The 19,446-nt window shown below is 39.9% G+C and overlaps 1 protein-coding gene across 1 annotated transcript in view; it reads left to right on the forward strand.

Annotated features, from left to right (window-relative positions):
• SNTG2 (syntrophin gamma 2) overlaps window positions 1-19,446 on the forward strand; it is a 214,003-nt gene that overhangs the window by 161,210 nt on the left and 33,347 nt on the right. The window contains exon 14 of the mRNA XM_015816873.1: window positions 6,551-6,667. Coding sequence (XP_015672359.1) covers window positions 6,551-6,667 — 117 coding nt within the window. The remainder of the gene's footprint in view (window positions 1-6,550; window positions 6,668-19,446) is intronic.

The following is a 19,446-nucleotide window of genomic DNA, read 5'->3' on the forward strand; positions in this document are numbered from 1 at the left end:
TATATATATATATATATATATATATATATATATATATATATATATATATATATATACACACATATATATACACACACACATACATACACAGAGGTTGGCTGCATTTAATCAATTCTCATCAGGTTGTTGCTTGCGCAATTTTTATCTCTCCTTTTTCTCACTGCAACCTTTTGGATTTCCAAGAATCTCTCCCAGGTATTGGAGGACTCTCTATAGCAGGGGTGTCAAACTGCCGGTCTGCGGGCTGGTTGCATCATGCAGAGGCCGCGCCCACCTCAGGTCCGGCAATGGAAAAAAAGTCACAATATGTCGTGACATATCACATGATGCAGCGAGTTTGACACCCGTGCTCTATAGCATTTGTTTGATGAAGTGTAAGGGACTGTAGCTGCAAGCGTTACAAACTGATATATTCCCATTTCCTCAGTATTGCATAAGGTCTGCAATATCTCTGTATTTGGAAGGTTATTCATTTCTTTAACTAGGCTTTTAAAAATTAATAATGTTAATCTTGTCTATTTATGTTTTCATGTTGTTGTTGCTAAACACCACGATTGCCCAAGTCCTGTTATAATGCTTTGTGTGTGTGTGTGTGTGTGTGTGTGTGTGTGTCTTCCTGAGAGGGATCAGTGATGAATGCTATGAGTACATGGCAAGAGTATATAATCCCAAGGTGCGAAGGTCATCCCCGCTGTCCAGCTAAAGCAAGCAGGCACCTACAGTATATAGGACAGCAACAAACTAGGAAGATGTTGGAGGCAAGCAGTCATTTAGAAAGCAATAGTTAGCCATCTGTATTTTACCAAGAACATCACATTGATAGGAATCATAAATCAATCATAAAATGATTGATTATATGGTGCCAATAATGGACCCCTCCAGTCAGATGGCATTCAACATGTTACTGAGGAAAGTCGGAGGCTCTTTCAGAATACTAATGGTGTTTGTGATGTAGCTAAATTAAAGCCTTAGAGTGTAATAAGCTATGAGAATAGTCTTGAGAATGACAATGGTCAGATAAAAGAATCTAAGTCAAAGCAGTGATGTAATTTGACAAAGCATCTCAGACTTAACCCTCCCTAGTTCTCTTTAGAATAAAGGCTGGGGGAGCAAGAGGCACATTCAGACTGCAAGTTCCTGTTTCTGTAACTCTAAAAGAGTTGTATTAGCAACCATAACTTTGGTTTCCTTGTGTGGTTTACCTCAAAGGACTGAGATAGGAACTGTGGAATAAACTAAATGAAGTAGGTAAGAATGAATATGAAAAGAGACTGCTAAAGATGAAGAAATTGAAGAAAGCATACTGGATGTCAAAACATCTATTGTTATTCTCATAGTATCGGTGACAGTAAGAGAAAGTGATTCAGAGAACTTTGATACCCTCAGGAAGAACACTCCTGTATATTTATGGGACTCTGACTCACTATCATAGGTTACATCCATACATTGCCCCAAACTTTGGGTCTTTCATTGTTCTTGAGCGACTTCTCAAGATGCAGCCTTCCTTTTATCCCCACTTAGCTTTGTATTTCTCTGATCCAGTGTTACAGTGAAACTTTTTCTCCTGTGCAATGCTTCAACAGCAATTGTAATGAAGACGAGGCAGGTGCTGGGATTTGCCAACTCCTGTTTCCTATTTTTGGCTGCTGCAGGCACAGTCCCCCATTGATTCTACTCAGTGGCCATCTTAGCTGGAAATGATGCTAGTTAGACAATGCAAGGGTTCCTGACCTATATAGATCTAGTGGTCTCAGGAGAAATTATTTATAATGTGTAAAAAAATGAGTCCATCCTTCTGTTAGATAGAGAGGAATGAGCAACTGCAAGGAAAAGCATAAGGATTGACAGGCAAGAAAGAGAAAATGCAAGTGAGAGATCAAAAGAAAGAGTAAGAGAAGAAAAGAAGAAGTAGAAAAGAATTAGAACAAGAAAGATGAGTGAGTGACGAGCAATATGTCAAGAGAAAGTCAATGGATTGGATCAATGGATTAGTGATGGAGTGGGATGGATTTCCTCATAAACTAAAATAGGTGAGTATCTTCTACTATACCAGGAAGTCCCAAACCACCTTGTAGATCAACTGCCAAGCATGATCTATGGACTGGGACTTCCCAATAAAGCAGGAGAGGCAGAAAACCCCCTACAACCAGGTGGCAAAACTTGTCAAAACGCATCCAACCCACTTCACATTACACTCTTGTTGACTACTTACAAAAGTGTTGGTCGTCCTTCATGTAGTTAACGATTTGGAGTTAAACGGGTTTCATCATGGTGAGACTCCGTCTTATCTCTGGTGTATATGTCCGTTCCGTTTAATACGACCGTATGAAAATACGACGTAATTCCTAACATCCGTCCGTAAAATTTGGTCACCAAACCTATTGAAGGTTTAGAAGGCATGACTACTATGGAAAGAAATTATAGAAATCTTGGAGTATTTATGTCCAATACTACTACTTCCAAGCACATTGTTAATCAAGTATCAGATTAAAATACACCTGATGACTGATCTCATCTTAATATACATATACATCTCATTTTAAAGATGAATTTCAGTTTTCAGCCAGATAACTTTACATTGCAGATTATCCAAAGATCATTATTTTTGTCAATAATATGCATTAGAGATAATATCAGGTACTAATGCAACCATGATAGTTCCTTTCTGCAAGTCAGCCCCTCAGATCATCACCTGAGCAGCCATCCCCAATTTTAGAATACAGGTGCAGAAATAGTCATTATCACAGTTTGCGTAAATACTCAGGTAGACAGGATGAATGTGTTTAGTCATTGATTACAATGTAATGAAATTAAGAAATCCTGGAAATAATATAGGTTGCTAGGTATAATAGGGACTTCAAGGTAGCTCTTTGTGAAATGCTGCATTTTCCTTACCAACTGCTCTTCAGGCATAAACATGGAATTCAAAAAGAGTTTTAGAGCCAAACCAATTTCTGAACCAGTGGAGCCTTACCTAGAGGCTGAATTAAATATTTTCTGTCTTCCCCTGATTTTCAAGCTGGCATAAACTCTTTCCCACTGCCTACTCAATCCTGAGCCTTAAGGGGATTGATCAAGATTGGGATGAATTGCTTGTCCAGAATGATGGTTGTGTCAGAATGTTGTAGCTGACACTACAGCTGCCACTCACCTGAATTTCTCAGAAGGAAATAATTCTTTTTCTTCTGATTTTTGCAATGGGGTTGGATGGGAGGGTAACATTCCAGGAAGGAAGGAAGGAAGGAAGGAAGGAAGGAAGGAAGGAAGGAAGGAAGGAAGCAAGCAAGCAAGCAAGCAAGCAAGCAAGCAAGCAAGCAAGCAAGCAAGCAAGCAAGCTAGCAAGCTAGCAAGCTAGCAAGCTAGCAAGCTAGCAAGCAAGCAAGCTCTGGCTCTTATAGTGACACAAGGATACTTTCAATCTTGATAAAAGTTTTAAAAGTTATCAAAGTGGGGCAGGTGTTCAGTCTTCTGCAAAGAAAAAGTTGGAGAAAAACAAAGGGAAATCTTCTGCCTTTATTACATACAGTATAGGTGCCTGAAAGTAGAGATTTTGCTGGAAGTCACATGTTGCAACCTTTACGTTCCTTCTTATAAATATTATTAATTAGAATCCTTGGATTCTTGTTCCATAGATTAACTGTTTCCAGTCCAGTTACAAGGACAATAGTCTGTTACATGCAAGTAAGGACTACAGCAACCCTGCTTTGTCTTTTTTCACTACAGTCTATTTTTTTTTATTTATCAAGTTTAGATACCATCCATCTCATTTCCATAATAAAAAAAGTTTTCATGTTCTAGTAATTGTTCCCAGAGTCTGCACTAGACTTCTTTGCTAACTGCATTCCAAACTATCCAGTGGCTTCTACAATATCTATAAGGTTATGCCAGGAAGTCTAATTTCTATAAAGTACAGTAGCTGGGAGCATTCCTCTTGGGCATTCCTTTTCTCTCTTTTCTAGGTATTTTACTATTCGTAAAGGCAGGTGAACTCAAAATTATATTAAACCTTCAACATGTAATCTTCTAAACAAAAAATGGAAGCTTTTCCATTTTACCTATCATTTGGGCAGAATTTGACCTAACAAATTGTACACTATCTTCACATGTATATTAATTTAGCCAACTTCTAGAATCAGTGGTCCATGCACTGATTCACCAATGAGCATCGTTCATGTCGCTGAAACTTAAGATACGTGACATCCAGAAGCCAGAAATGAATTATATCCAATAACGTGGGAAAGTCTGTGAGAATTAAACCTTTCCCTAGAAATCCAACGGAAACTTGATTCGAACCTTCAACATTCGCAGGACAAGTTTGGGAAGAGCTGGGATTTTAGACTTCTTTAATAGGCTTACATTAAATGTATTTTAGTGGCAATTATATATCTCTGGAATATTCTTCTCGTTGATTCTGCAGCTGCAACTCCTTAGTCATTTCCATTTCAGCACATAAGTCTTTCTCTGTCTTTGATGATCAGTAGGAGACTCAAAAGCCCAAAAATCCAGAATAGGTGTTTGTGCTCTTTATTCTGTCAGTTTCTACTTTGCCACAGTGACAAGCAGAAGCAATAAGCAAAGAAAATTAGGCAAAACTGTAAATGCAAATAAGTTCAGTGAGAAGGCAAAACAAAAAACCCTCTGGTTTCAGCACCTGAGTGCTCAAGGACCTTTTTCAAAACTTTGACAGGTCCTGTGTACAGTACCCCTTCTGATTGGTTTAGGCACTTTGGGTACATTGCCAATTAGCTGACCTTAATTGGTGACTATTCAACTCACCCTAGCTTAACTGTAATTTTTCAGGGCAACTGCCTAGTCAATCTTGATAAAGTTGTTTAGGGCACCTCTTCAGCTTGGTCCTTGCTGATAGAAGTATCAGGGCTCCAGTCCTGATCTCTGTCATTTCTGAATCTTCTGCCAGGGATCTGATAAGCAGCTTGTATCATCTGGCTTCATAAACTTCATATCTATCAAGACCTTCTTCCTCACTTAACAAGTTTTATAACAACATCTGATAAGATTGATGCATTTGCTAAAGTCTGAAGCAAGAATTGTGTCAGGTTGTCAAGCAGGAGAATGTACCTTACAAAGAGATCCACTGCTATTTTTCATAGGGACTAAAAATTCTTTCTCCAGATGCTTCTTTCTTTTCAAGGTTGGTCTCAACCTTCCTCTTAAATCAAGACGTTATCATTGCTCATATTTTCCCCAGCCCTTCAACGCTGTTGGAAATATTGTTACATTCTCTAAATGCTGTTGCTATACTCAGACTGTGCAATATCATTTAATTGGGCTGATATTTATTTCTGGCCTGACAGAGTCCATCTAAAGGATGTGGTCTTTCCCCCAAATGTTTATCCCCATGGATAGTGACAAGCTTTGCTATGAGCTGACCAAACAGTTGTGCTTCTTCTGATCCATATTCCCTGCACAAAAGTATTGGCAATACCAGCAACACCAAATACACCTTGCTAGAGCTATGTTGATTGGCCCCAAGAACTGAGCACTCTGTCTTTATCCAGCACTATAGACTGGACCTACATTCCTAAAGAAATTCATCCTTTAGGAGAGAGAGGGCAGCTCTTCTAGGTCACCATATGAAGCTTGCAGTTCAATTGTATGTGCAAATCATACAGACCATAATAAAGAAGAGCTGGATACTTTTCTATAGTTGCAGTTCTTTGAGTCATCATCTCTAAATTCATTCAATCCCCGTTCACCGTGCCTTCAGATCTGCTTTATCGGTGCAGAACTGAGGGGGTTTGACAGAAGCTGAGACAGTTTTTGTAGTATGGGTGGAGAACATGGCTTCTCATGTAGAAAGTAAAGTGGGAAACAGCCATGATGAGAGAAGGAAGATCCATTATCAAGGCAACCCAAAGGCATACATTGCTTAAATCTAAAGGATGGGAGAGGATTACTAAAATATCACAGGCTTGCATATAAAAGAGGGAGGATGGGAAGTAAGAGATATAGTTGCAACATTATGTCACTATAACCAATCTAAATAAAAATAATTTTTAGTCTTCCATGGAGTCTCTTTCTTGGTCTGGCCTACTTCATAAGGATGACTGCTCTCATCAAACAGTTCTGTACATTCTAAAATATTTTTGAATTTGAATTTATATGTGTAAAGAACTTAAGTGATGGGTTGTGGTCAATTCTTCTTTGCATTGAAAACACATAATAGTCCGTGTTTTTTGGTGGGCAGCCAATCTGTAGAATATTGGACAAAAATCTTTAAGATCCCACTGAATATTCTTCATTGAAGAAATAATAAAACTAGGTCCTTGTATGTGCTAAACATACAACACAAGTGCTCTCTCTTGGCCTCTCATATTCTGTAGCTATAACATATACAGTATTTCTGCCTTCAAATCTGTCTTGTTGTTCTGTGTTGTTCAGTTTCCCATAATTATAGAACAATGTACATTCCTTAAAATTGGGACAATTTCTGTGCTTGTAATGTCCACAATAACTTTAAGGTGCTAGTTCTGAGATAAATAATCAGAATTTATTGAAATTAATTTGTAAACATTTTTATCCACTGAAGGTGATACATATGGGGTGGGTGAATGAGAGACTCCAGGGAGAAGATTCCCCCCAACTGTATACATTCAAGTTCCTGGCACTGAAGGGTTCATCATTCTATATTTTCAGCACCCCACCGGTAAGCAGCTATTTTTTTTAAGTGTGACAGTTATTGTTTTTGTCAGCTAAAAGGTTCCCCTTCACTTTCCATTGGATAATGAAGCAAACTATAATTTAGTAAACGTTCACAGTAACTCTTTCAGACACCTTTAATCCTTCCCTCTCATGCATAAAACATTGAGATCAATGAGGACTGGATGATTTCATAGGACATTTCTTTATTTTGCTGCTCAGTTTGAAGCTCCGATGGCTTCATACTTAAAGAGTCACCAAAAATTCCATTATACTGGAATTTGAGGCAGATATGCCAGCTCCAAATTTAGAAGATATTTTTAATAAGCAGGTTTTCTTACCTTTTCCCCATAACTGCATTGCATCTTGACAAATTCTCAAAAATACTGTTAGGAAATAGTGTTGCATGTAAATCTTACATAGATTTAAGGGACAGAACTCAACTATCAGCTATGGAACCATTTAAACAACAAGGATCATGAAAGCTGTGGTATATGTGTTTTTTTTAAAAAAAGGCTTAACACAATTTCCTAACGAAAAGCATATTCATGACTCCCATCTGACCACCACCCCCATCACTGACCCATCCACATCTTTGCTCACTATGTATCTTTGCCCTGCCCACTGTCCCTTGCCCCTCACCCCCAGAATACCAAGTCCTAATGACAATGAAAGGTTGTCAGCCCTGGTTTAAAGAAAGAAGAGTGGAAGAGTTACAGACACTACAGTTAAAAACATGATATAAATCTAAGGAAAAGCTGGATAGTTATTGAGAAGTAGGTAGATATTTAGCACTTTCACTGCATACCAGAGCTAGAAATTAAAAGAGCAAAATAAAATACAAAGCTGCTTTAACAATCCAAAGAACTTTCTTTACATGTCCAGCCACATGTTACAGAGTTTGACTTTGTACAGAGCTAGAAAACACATAACACCTATAATATCTTTCTGAAAATTTCCAAAAGTATATTGAAAATTATAAGAGCTAGAACCTTATCAATCCATGTCTAGGATAAAAAGGAAAGCAAATAATATGAGAATAGGACTGTGGGAAATTTCACTTCTGCTGGCCAAATGTGACATTTTTTTTTCATTTGTTTTATTGGTTTCCATTATATACAAACAAAACTAGAATCTTAGTTTGTACTCATAATATAGTTAAACATTTTTGAAGTGTAGGTGAGCAGGGAGGAAAGCAACATTTTGAAGGAAAAACACATTTCAATTTATAAAACAAGGCATATTTTGTAACTAAAGTTAGGGTAATGGTATGTTTTTTATACTCTTAAATAAAAAGCATAAAATAAAATGGGATGTTAAATAAAGTGGGGTGGCGGATTATTCCATAATTTAGAAAAGAGTGTTTCCTATTTAAAAGGCATCCTCTTTCATACCCATTATCCCTAATAGTGTGAAGATTGATCAGCAGGTGGCAGCACCTAGCTGTGGTTGCCTGATCTCTGAAGCTAAACAGGGTCAACCCCATGTAATACTTGGAAAGGAGGCAGTTTGGAAATTCAAGACTATGAGTTGGATTGGGTAGTTTAAAATAAAAAAAACAACACCTAGCTGAAAGAAAACAACTGCAGATCACTTTTGCATGGTTGCAAGTAATGCTGCACAAAGAATCACCAGGAGTTGAGGTCTGACTCCATTTTTTATTTACACTGTAAGTAAGGATATCTTAACCACAAGATAAATGGGTTAGAAGTGCATTTGACTTACGTTGGAGTGCCATGTATGTTAAATAAGAAAAAAAATCCATTGAAATAAATGGGACATCCCTCAAAATACATGCGCAGATTTGCAGGTTTCAGCTTTGTTAATGCAACAATAAAATACAAAATATATTTTTCTAGAATAGTTTTGTTATTAATATACAAGTTTATGTAAATAATTTTAACCAACTAAATACTGTAATCAAGTCATTATTCAAAATGCAAAAGTAACCAAACTATTTAAAGGATAAGGTAAGCAATAGATGTAAGAAAAGCAACAAATACAGCAACACAACAGACATTTTCTTCTGGTGCCCATAATTCATTTAGCTGTTAAGCAGAAGCACTAAGAATGTAAACAGTTTTTGCCATTGATCTTCCTGGGGATGGATTGGAGCTTTTCCATCCTGTCCTACGGCAGAATGAACATTAACAGGAACAGTCACCTAGCATACATCTTTTGCCAGACAAACAAACAAAACACTAAATTCAGTTTTGAAAATATGTGAGCTTACTAAAACTCTTAACCACTATTCATACTGTAGCATATTTTATGAAAATAAATTTTATTCAGAATGTACTCAAGTATTTCAGGCAACAAATGAAAAAATCCATATTTTAATATCCCCCTTCCACAAACCAAGTACCTGCAAGGAAAAAAAAAACCTGTGGTTCAGAGAGTACAGTGTAGATAATAATTTTACTCAAATGCTAGGAACTAAAAAGAATGTAGAGGTAGCTAGGTGTTCTTTTTTTAACATTTAAAAAATGAAATTTCCTGTTTTGTACATTGAAATTATGGGCTTCGATCCAGGAGAATGTGTTTCTATAACCTCATTAGGAAGACTTAGCCAGTGCATTTTTTTATACATACATTTTCACAATTTGTCTTCACCAAACACTTGCTATGTTTTGCAGACATCAGACAAGATCCTCTGATATATTGCTAACTAATTAAAAGGTAGGACAATGTGCTATTGAAGGCATTATAATTACAGTTATCCTGCAGAGTCTTCAAATCGTGTGTGTGTGTGTGTGTGTGTGTGTGTGTGAGAGAGAGAGAGAGAGAGAGAGAGAGAGAGAGAGAGAGAGAGAGAGAGAGAGAGAGAGAGGCTTAAGAAGGAGACCTGAACTATGAGCTTTGATAATCTATTTGGCAGGATTAAAGCATGAAGAGAAAACATAAAAGCTTTTACAGATTTTAGTCTAAGACTTCAGTTCAGTGAAGAGAACAACTGCTTTTCTATATATTGATCATAACTCAGCAGTCTTTCTTTTTACGTACAACTTCATATCACAGCAGTCACATACAAATCAACATTTAGGCTGTTAAGTCCCTGTCCTTTTGTGCTGTATACCTATGACTGGGGAAGCTTTTCTCGTGTGGTGGCTCAATATTTAATATAGTCCTTAAAAAAATAAATTCACTCTGGTATCTCATTTTTAGCATGTAACCAGGATAGGTACAGCAGCAATAGAAAGATTTTGACCTCTTGAGCACAATTACACACTATATTGCTTTCTGAATTCATGGTTCATAGTTCTTTTTCCATTGTTAGCAATCTGTAGAGACTGCCAATATTTGAAGCCCAATACTGAAAGCTGACAGAACAAATCTTGACTGGAATTTTTCATTGCTTTAAAAATATTTATTCATTTTGCAGTGATCTTCCCTTAGTAATGCCGTTATAGTAGATTGTATCAGAATAATTAGTGAATTATAATCACTGTTTTAAATCAAAAGAAAATAATGATTAAAATAAGCAATTTATTTCTACACTTTATCAAATTGAATATTTACATTGCATTTATATCATTCAAATACACGTTTCTTCTGTTTACTGAGCAAGCATTAACAGGAATTGGTAATAGAATTCCTAAAGCTTTTGTTTTATGATCAGAAATACATAACCTGCTACTAACTAATAAGGCTGTTGTGCTGCAATAATTGAAAACATACTTTATAATAAAATATATACAAACGCACATCTGCAACTATTGAACAAAAGAAGTAGTAGGCAATATTACGGATATAACTTCAATGGTGTATCAACAACTTCTGAAGGCAATCCGTTCCACGGGTTAATTGTTCTAACTGTCAGGAAATTTCTCCTTAGTTCTAGGTTGGTTCTCTCCTTGATTGGTTTCCATCCATTGCATCTAGTCCTGCCTTCAGATGCTTTGGAGAATAGATCCCTCTTCGTTGTGGCAGCCCCTCAAATATTAGAAGACTGCTATCATGTGACCCAATTCCTGCAACTGTTCTTCATATGTTTTAGCTTCCAGTTCCCTAATGATCGTTTTTGCTCATCTCTTCACTCTTTCTAAAGTCTCAACATCTTTTTTTTTTAATCATGACAACCAGAACTGGCTGCACTATTCCAAGTGAGGTCTTACCAAAACATTATAAAGTGGTGTTAACACTTTATCTGATCTTGATTCTGTCCCTCTATTAATGCAACCTAGGACGGGGTTGACTTTTTTGGCAGCTGCAGCACACTGCTGGATTCACTTCTGATTGTAGGGAATTCTGAGAAATGGAAAGCAGGCAGAGGAGAAAGAGTTGAGTTGGGCTAGGTGGGCAGCCTTCACATAAAGTTTCCCATGTTGCATCCTCCAAATGATTTTTGTGCTCTCAAATATCAAAGGACGAAAAAACTCTTCTCGTATATAGATCTTTTTAAGACTGAGTTATATTTTTAAAAGAATTATTTTTGTGGAATGGTTTGATATCTCTACTCAATATCAAAGGGGTTCTTCTTACCAAGATCAGTCTGTTCAAGAATTCAAATTACAGGGACAAAGCAGAAACTCAGCCCTGACAGGCTTGATGGACTAAACCAGTCAATCTATTATTTAAGAACTGCATAAATATTTCACTAAAAACAGTCAACATAAAAGAAAGTCTTTGATCATAATGGAACCTTTCAAACAAAACTGATGTATCAGAAAGGTTTAATCAATTTTCTTGGGTTACAGTCTTAGTTAGATGTTTTAGTCCGTTATCCCAAAAAATCCATTCTTTTAAGAGTGAGCTCACAGAAGCTGCCATAACAATGATGGAAATTACTTTTGTAGAGTATGATCAAAAGGTTATGATGGTTTTGCTTTTCTAAAAGGAGTAGTGCTTGTTCTAAATTGTATAAACAAAGTCAGTAATGGTGCAGTGTTTTTTAAAGACCATGGAAACCAAACAATGTATTTCTAAATAGGAACATTTATGATTCTTTCTGTAAATATTTGCATATTGAATCGTGCTTATGCATTTATACATACATGTTCTCAATTGTTAAATAGAGCTAGCAGTGTCTGAACTCAGTTTCAGGCCACAATGTGAAAATGCTACTGTGTTTCTCCGAAAATAAGACTCACCCAGAAAATAAGCCCTAGCCTGATTTTTAAGTTTGCGCCTAATATAAGCCCTACCCCAAAAATAAAACTGGGGGGATGGTCGTGGACAGCACAGGAGGCAGTGAGTGCACAGGGTCGACGGTGTCCATCAGCAGCCACAGCCCACGCAGTGCAGGTAAGTCCAAACGTGGATGCAGAGGTGGGGAGACAGGCGATCCGGCCATGCTGCACAGCTGCCTGGCTCGTGGGAGGATTGCGGGAGGCTTGCATGGTGGCACCAGTAGCAGGCAGAGGCTCAAGGGGCAGGCAAACGATTCTGATACTCCACCCACTCCATCTCACCGTCTCGGCTTGCCCAAAGCAACGTTGGGGCTGGCAGCCACGCAGCGTATCTGGATCGCCTGCCTGTCCTCCATTCCTCTGCCTGCTGCTGGTGCTGCCATGTGAGCCTCCCGCGAACCATGCAGCCACACAGCACGTCTGGATCGCCTGCCTCCCCCCCTGCCTCTATCTCTGTACTCAAACTTGCCTGTGCTGTGCCAAGGGCTGTAACTGTTGCTGGACACTGTTGGCCTCCGCACACTCGCCACCTCTTGTGCATGCACTGGGGGTAGGGTGCCCAGCTGGGCTGATCACCATGATACCGTGTTTCCCACAAAATAAGCCGTAATGCGTCTTTTGGAGCAAAAATATATATATAAGACCGGGTCTTATTTTCGGGGAAACACAGTAGCTACTAGAAAAAGAGCCCTATTATTCTTTTTGCTAATATTATGCTTCTGCACTGGCCCAAGCACAAAATCTGAAGTAGCTCTCTTCAGACACAGTCTGAGCAGCTAACAGGTAGCATTGTGGGTAGCTGAGAGGTGTGTTCTACAAATCATAGTTTCAGAAATAATATAGCATAGCAGACTTGCACACCCAACTATTTATTTCTATCACACTTTTATTACTTTTACACATAACTCAAGGTGGCAAACATATCGAACACATCTTCCTCCTATTATCCCCACAATAACAATCCTATGTAGTGAGTTGGACTGAGAGAGAGTGACTGGCCCAAGTTCACCCAACTTATTTTCATGGCTAAGGCAGGACTCACAATCTCCCAGTTTCTAGCCTGGTGCCTTAACCACTACACCAAAGTGTCTCTCTTTATATTCTTCTAATCAGATCCCAGTCAATAAACCTACTCTCTGCAAAGTAGCTTCCAGTATGTAGATCACTTTGTCTTAAATTCTGATCTCATGCTTATTTTACGCACAGATCATCCTAATAGGGAACTGAATGATGTAAAACAGAGTAAAACAAGGCTGGAAGTAATAAAATTCAAAGGCTTTTTAAAACAAAAGTGAGTACGAGTGTAGAGACAAAACCTGACTTTTTCTGTAAGATCTTTTGAAGCTGAGGTGCCACTAATTAGGCTCTACATCAAATATATAGTGCTATGCTTTCGAAATTACTTTCAGAGAAGGAATAAAATAGAGACATGTTGAAAGGATTGGTAGAGACACCATGTATAACATGGTGGATTTTATGTTCTTAGATAAAAAACAGAAACCCATAACTTCAGGACTGAACTTCAGTTTGGAAGGCAAAGTCTGGGACCTCTTCATTCATGCATAGATATATACAGTATTTGCTTCTAATAAGGCAAAGAAATTCCATGGAGAAAGGGTTTGGTTTTTTTACTATTCAGTAATTCCCTTTACCTTTAGAATATGAGTTATCCACAAGTGGAAGTTATTTAAAGATCAGAGCAAAAGGCAGTAGATAATTGAGTGAGAAACTATTGCCATGACAGAATGAAAAAAGAAATACACTAGTTAAAAATATTTTTCACTTATGATAGCTTCATTTGCCAGCTTGAATGACACTATTCTTGAGTTCTTGTTGTCCTCAGAGCTTGCTTGTTTTTCTGCAGATGCTTTGTTACCATTTTAGATAACATCAGTGCATGGAAGGGCAAAATTTGCTGGTTGTTTTTATGTATGTTTCACGCTGGAGAAGTGCGGCCAGATGGTAATCAAAAAAGGGAAGGTAGTTAAGATTGACATGGTGGAACTAACAGTGAGCCACATTGCAGACCTTCAGACCTTCAGTATCTTGGTATCCCATAGTCACATGGGAACCATGGTGAAGAGCCAAGGAAGACAGCAACATCCAAGTATCGCCACACAAAAAGACAGGTCCTGAAGAACAAGCTCATTGAGAAGAATAAAACCCACACCATCAACACGAATCCCCTATATTCATCAGATATCCTACCACTATAATGTGCCGGCCACAGGAGGGCATAAAATTTGCTGATGTGAAGTTCTGGAAGGTCTCACTATATATGGAGGTTTCCATACTTAGTCCAACAACTAGAGTCTGCACACAAGCCAGAAAGAGGGGGGGTCAAAGCTGTTGTCCTGAATGAAACCAAGAGCATCAATGTGTATATCATTCATGGCATCACACCCAAGATGGCACCCAAAGATGATCTCCTGAGACAATGCCTGAGGCAACAGCAGACATGGAAGGAAGCTCAAGCACAGGAAGTGCCATGACAAACAAGATTCTCCATGGGATATACTATTGACAGATGAGTGAGGTGGCTGACATTGAGAAATTGTATCAAGGGTTGGGCTAAGAACAGCATCAAGGCACTGATCATATTAGCACAAGAACTAAACATCAAATCTATACAAGTAGGGGTCTATCACACTAGACTGGACGCAAGATGCAGATTATGCAGAAAGTCTTCGAAGACAGTCCAACACATAATACTTACATGGGTTAAGATGCAAGCAGGAACAGCGTACAGTGAACAGCACAACCAAGTAGCTGGCATTGTATACAGCAGTGGTTCTCAACCTTTTTAATGCCGCGACCCCCAACTGGTTGTAAGTCGAGGACTAAACCGGTCGTAAGTTGAGGACTAAACCGGTCATAAGTTGAGGACTAAACCGGTTGTAAGTCGAGGACTACCCAACCGGTCGTAAGTCGAGGACTTTCCCTGCCCGGGAGCACTGCACATGCGTGGTTCCGCCCCCTGTGCTGGCCGAGGCGTAGCTGGCAAGCGGCAGAGATGGAGCAGGCCGACCACCAGCTGGCCCAGCTCAAGGGAGGTAAGGCACCCGCCGGAAAAGGGGAAAAAAATGGCGGACAGCCTTGCTTGGCGACCCCCGTGAAATGGTCGATCGACCCCAAATGGGGTCGCGACCCATAGGTTGAGAACCGCTGGTATACAGGAACATATGCACAGTGTATGGGCGAAATCCTCCCAATTCCACATAGGAGGTTCCACAGAAGATTACAGAGAACAACAGGACTAAGATCCTTTTAAACTTCCAGATCCAGACAGCCAGGTACTGGCCAATCAACCAGACCTTGTGGTAGTAGAAGGGAACAGAAAACAGCAGTAGTGATAGCAGCATAAGGTGACAGCAATATAAGGATGGAGGATGAGAATAAGGGCCTGAAGGAGGACCAGGAGAGGAAGTGAAAAATAAAGTGCTCCCAGAGGTGATAGGAGCACTTGGGGCTGTGACTCCTAAGCCGGGAGAATGGCTCCAACTCATCCCAAGAACAACCTCAGAGCACTCTATCCAGAAGAGCGCATTGTTAGGAGTAGCTAAGATACGGCGCAGAACCCTCAAACTCCCAGGTTTCTGGGAGGTTCCTGATCCTTTATCTGGTTCTGTGTCCTGCTTATTGAGTGTTGGCTGCTGGAGGGGATGTATGTTAGACCACTTCCTTTCTTCCTAGGCTTTTGATTGTATCTTTTAAATGGTATGTGAGTGAGTTTTATCAGTATATCTGTTGATGAGTGATTTGTTAGAATGCCTCCATGAACTCACACAAGCCAAGAACTCACTAGCATTTTTAGATCTTATTTTATCTAAAAGGTGACACTTTTCTAGCTGAAATAATTTTGAATTCATCAGTGGGTAGAGAGATTAATGAATTTTCATCATGTCTTCTAATGGCCAGTTTTATTCAGGGATGTATCTTATCAATCTAGTAATTAATAGTATGAAATAAAAAATGATGGGTTTTGGCAGGAAAGGAAGCCGTATAAGTGATTTTTAAATTCCTATAAAATAAGACAGGTTGGATATTTTCTTTATCTCAGTATTTCTCAGATAAAAAGGGACTAGCTGAAGGCAATTGCACGTCTTTACATTTTGAACAGGTTGTTTAATTAAAGGGATCTAGGTTCACTTAAACCAATCATGAAGACTTCTAAGGCAAAGATGCTGTTCTTGCTGACCTTTAGTGTCAAATATGGAGTTTTGCTACAATTAAGGGAATTGAAACAGTCCAAAATCATTTTCTATATTTAATCTTAGGAACATCAAGAGTTTCCCCTAGCAATGCCATCAGAGCTGAACTCAGATTGCCTACTAAGATGAACTCAGAAGCCCACTGTTTTATTCTATTTAATTACTGGGTCAGGTTAATCCAAATAATTGGAGTTATCCTTCCTCTGATTTGTTTAAATGAGCAGATGGTTAAAAAAACCTTTACAAGTCCTAGTTGCATAATATTCTCCAAACTGACACTACCAGATGGCTCTGGTATGGAGATCTTTCACTGTATCTATCATTAATATATATTTTCAGACAAAGAATATTAGATGTTAAAGGACAGATAGACATAGAAGTTCTTTTGGTTAGGAAATCAATGAAATGGCTAGCTAGAATTAAATGCAATAGAACAGAATATTTGCAGCTCAGAATTTTTTATTTTTTATTATTTAAATTTATATACCGCCCTATCTCCCTTATGGGACTCAGGGCAGTGAACAGGCGATAATAAAAATCACAATAAATATTAAATAAAAATCCTGCTCTAAAATACCCCATATAAAAACCCCTACCAAAACACAATCAAAACTACGCCAGGCCGGCCGCATGGAATAGATGGGTTTTCAAGGCTCGGCGAAAGAGGCGCACGTCCGTAGTTGTACGTAGGTCGGGGGGGTAGGTCATTCCAGAGGGCAGGAGCTGCCACAGAGAAGGCTCTCCCCCTGGGGGTCGCCAGCCGGCATTGACTGGCCGATGGCACCCTAAGAAGGCCCTCTCTGTGGGAGCGAACTGGTCGAAGGGAGGTATTTGGTAGGAAGCGGTCTTGCAAATACCTAGGTCCATTGCCATGGAGCGCTTTAAAGGTTGTTACTAACACCTTGAAGCACACCCGGAAGGCCACAGGCAGCCAGTGCAGCTCGCGCAGGAGAGGTGTTACATGGGAGTATCTAGAGGCCCCCAAAATCCCCCGCGCGGCCGCATTCTGAACTAGCTGGAGCCTCCAGGTGCACCTCAAGGGGAGCCCCATGTAGAGAGCATTGCAATAGTCCAGGCGGGAAACGAGGGCTTGAGTGACCGTGCGTAGAGCGTCACGATCCAGAAAGGGGCGCAACTGGCGTATCAGGTGAGCCTGATGAAAAGCCCCCCTGGCCACGGCCGTCACATGATCGTCTAAAGACAGCCGAGCATCCAGGAGGACGCCCAGGTTGCGGGCCCTCTCCGCGGGGGCTAATGACTCGCCCCCGATAGCCAGAGATGGAGCCAACTGGCTAGGTCGTGACGCCGGAAACCACAGCCACTCGGTCTTGGACGGTCTTGGACTCCCCATCCAGACTGCGTGCCGGAGGTCCGTGGCCCTGTAGTGAAGGCGCCGTAGCAACCCCACCAGGCCCCACCTCTACATGTCGACCCACAGTAGACGCATGACTACTTTGAGGTGGGGCTTTGGTGCCTACTAGAGTGGGTCACCGAAGTATATTTACAACTTGTCCTCTCCGTTCTCCTGGCTGGGGACACCATCCCCACAAGTGAGGCACCTCGAGGTCGACCTCTGCCCCCCTGCAGAATTGAATTGTGAGGTTCGTGGCGATCTCTGACCTTGGCTGTTTTCTTGCAAACATTTTGTTATCCTGCTAAGTACCATCATCAGTACTTCAAAGGAGAAGGATTTGCTCTCTGTTTATATACAAGTGGTGTGAGTGTTCTTGGTGATTCCTTGATTAAGCTGTTGTTTACTATTTGAAATAAGCAATGCCCCAATCACAGAATTTGGTAGTTCCTTGATTGGGGTACTGCTTATTGCTTGATTGTTGGTCTAGTATTAATCTTGGTGTTAATCTCTGCTTATCTACGATGATTGCTGGCAAGGAGGTATTATGGACATTTAGTTTTTATTGTCTCTTTTGAATGGTATGTAGAAGTTGTTTATCTCTGTGTGCCTCTTGATGGCTGATTTGTCTTAGTGCCAGACTTCCGATCTACTGTTTTCCTGAAAGTAAGACCTACTCTGAAAATAAGCCCTACCTTGATTTTGGGGGTGGCCCTAATATAAGCCCTACCCCAAAAATAAGCCCTAGTTTGGGGTGAGGCACACACTTAAAAATCAAGCTAGGGCAGGGGTAGGGGTGTAGAGCTGCCCCAGGTGCCCCATACACCTTGCAGCCAGGCCTCTCCTCACCAACACACTTCCTCTGCAGCATCCCCAGGCCTGCATTTCGTAGTTAGGCCTTTCCGGGAGGCCTCTGCAGCTGAGAACCAAGCTATGGATTGAATCCATTGCTCGGTTATCGGCTGCAGAGGTCTTCCAGAAAGGCCTGACTGCGAAATGCAGGCCCGAGCTCCATTCTGAGCTGCAGAATTAAGCTATTTCTTCAGCCGCAGAAGAAGTGGGCTAGCTGGGTGGGACTGTCAGTGCCGGAGGTGAGTGGAAAAGACAGCACCCCTCCCCTCAAAATAAGACCTGGTGCCTCTTTTGGAGGCAAAAAAAATATAAGACCGGGTCTTATTTTCAGGGAAACACGGTATAGCCGTTTTGGACTTAGCCTGGTCTAAGGAACTATCAACTCACAAACAAACAGTAAACAACAGCCTAATCAAGGAACCACCAAGAACACACCCACCCATACTGACAGGGCAAGTCACTTGTATATACAGTAAACAGAGAGCAAACCCCACTCCCTTCTAACACTGATGATATAGGGCAGGCATGTCAAACTCATGACATCATGTGACATCACATGACATATCGGGACTTTTCCCCCATTGCCGGCAATGGGATAGGCACAGTTTTGGCGTGACGCATCCAGCCCGCAGGCCGGCAGTTTGACCTGCCTGATATAGGATAATGGGTACCTGGGTATTGAAACATCTGCAAGAAAACAACCAAGCTCAGAGAGCACCAAGGACTTCACAAGAATTAAATCCCAATTTCAAGAAGAAAAGTATTAGTCCTTTCAATAAAAAGTGATGATCATATAACCTTTACTTATGTCTGATTTGAGCAAATGTGTACAATGATACAAAAAGGCAGATTCACAGTTATCCCATTGCAAGATAGACTCTGCATTTGCAAACCAGATGAAATAGAACACCTGCCACATTATACATTAGAATGCTGGTTGTAAGCTAAGTATAGGGATCATTAATTATTTTTGTTCCTTGATGATATGAGGAATTGGAATGTTAAAGGTACATTGAATTTCCTCTTAAAGATACCAACTTGATTGTGACACAACAGATTGCTTTCTTTGCAGTTAGGGCAGCCAGGTTAAAGGGAAAAGTGAATCTCCCCAACATGACAAATTACATAATTCCTGTATGTTCTAAGAATTTGATTTGGAGCAAGTTTTTATACTATTTAGTTAACTATTTTAAAGAATTAAGTCATAGGTTAAAATATTTTAGACCTATTTATTTTGTAATTT

The sequence above is a fragment of the Protobothrops mucrosquamatus genome, unplaced genomic scaffold (genome assembly GCF_001527695.2).
Source record: "Protobothrops mucrosquamatus isolate PMUCROS unplaced genomic scaffold, P.Mucros_1.0 scaffold515, whole genome shotgun sequence".
Lineage (NCBI taxonomy): Eukaryota > Metazoa > Chordata > Lepidosauria > Squamata > Viperidae > Protobothrops > Protobothrops mucrosquamatus.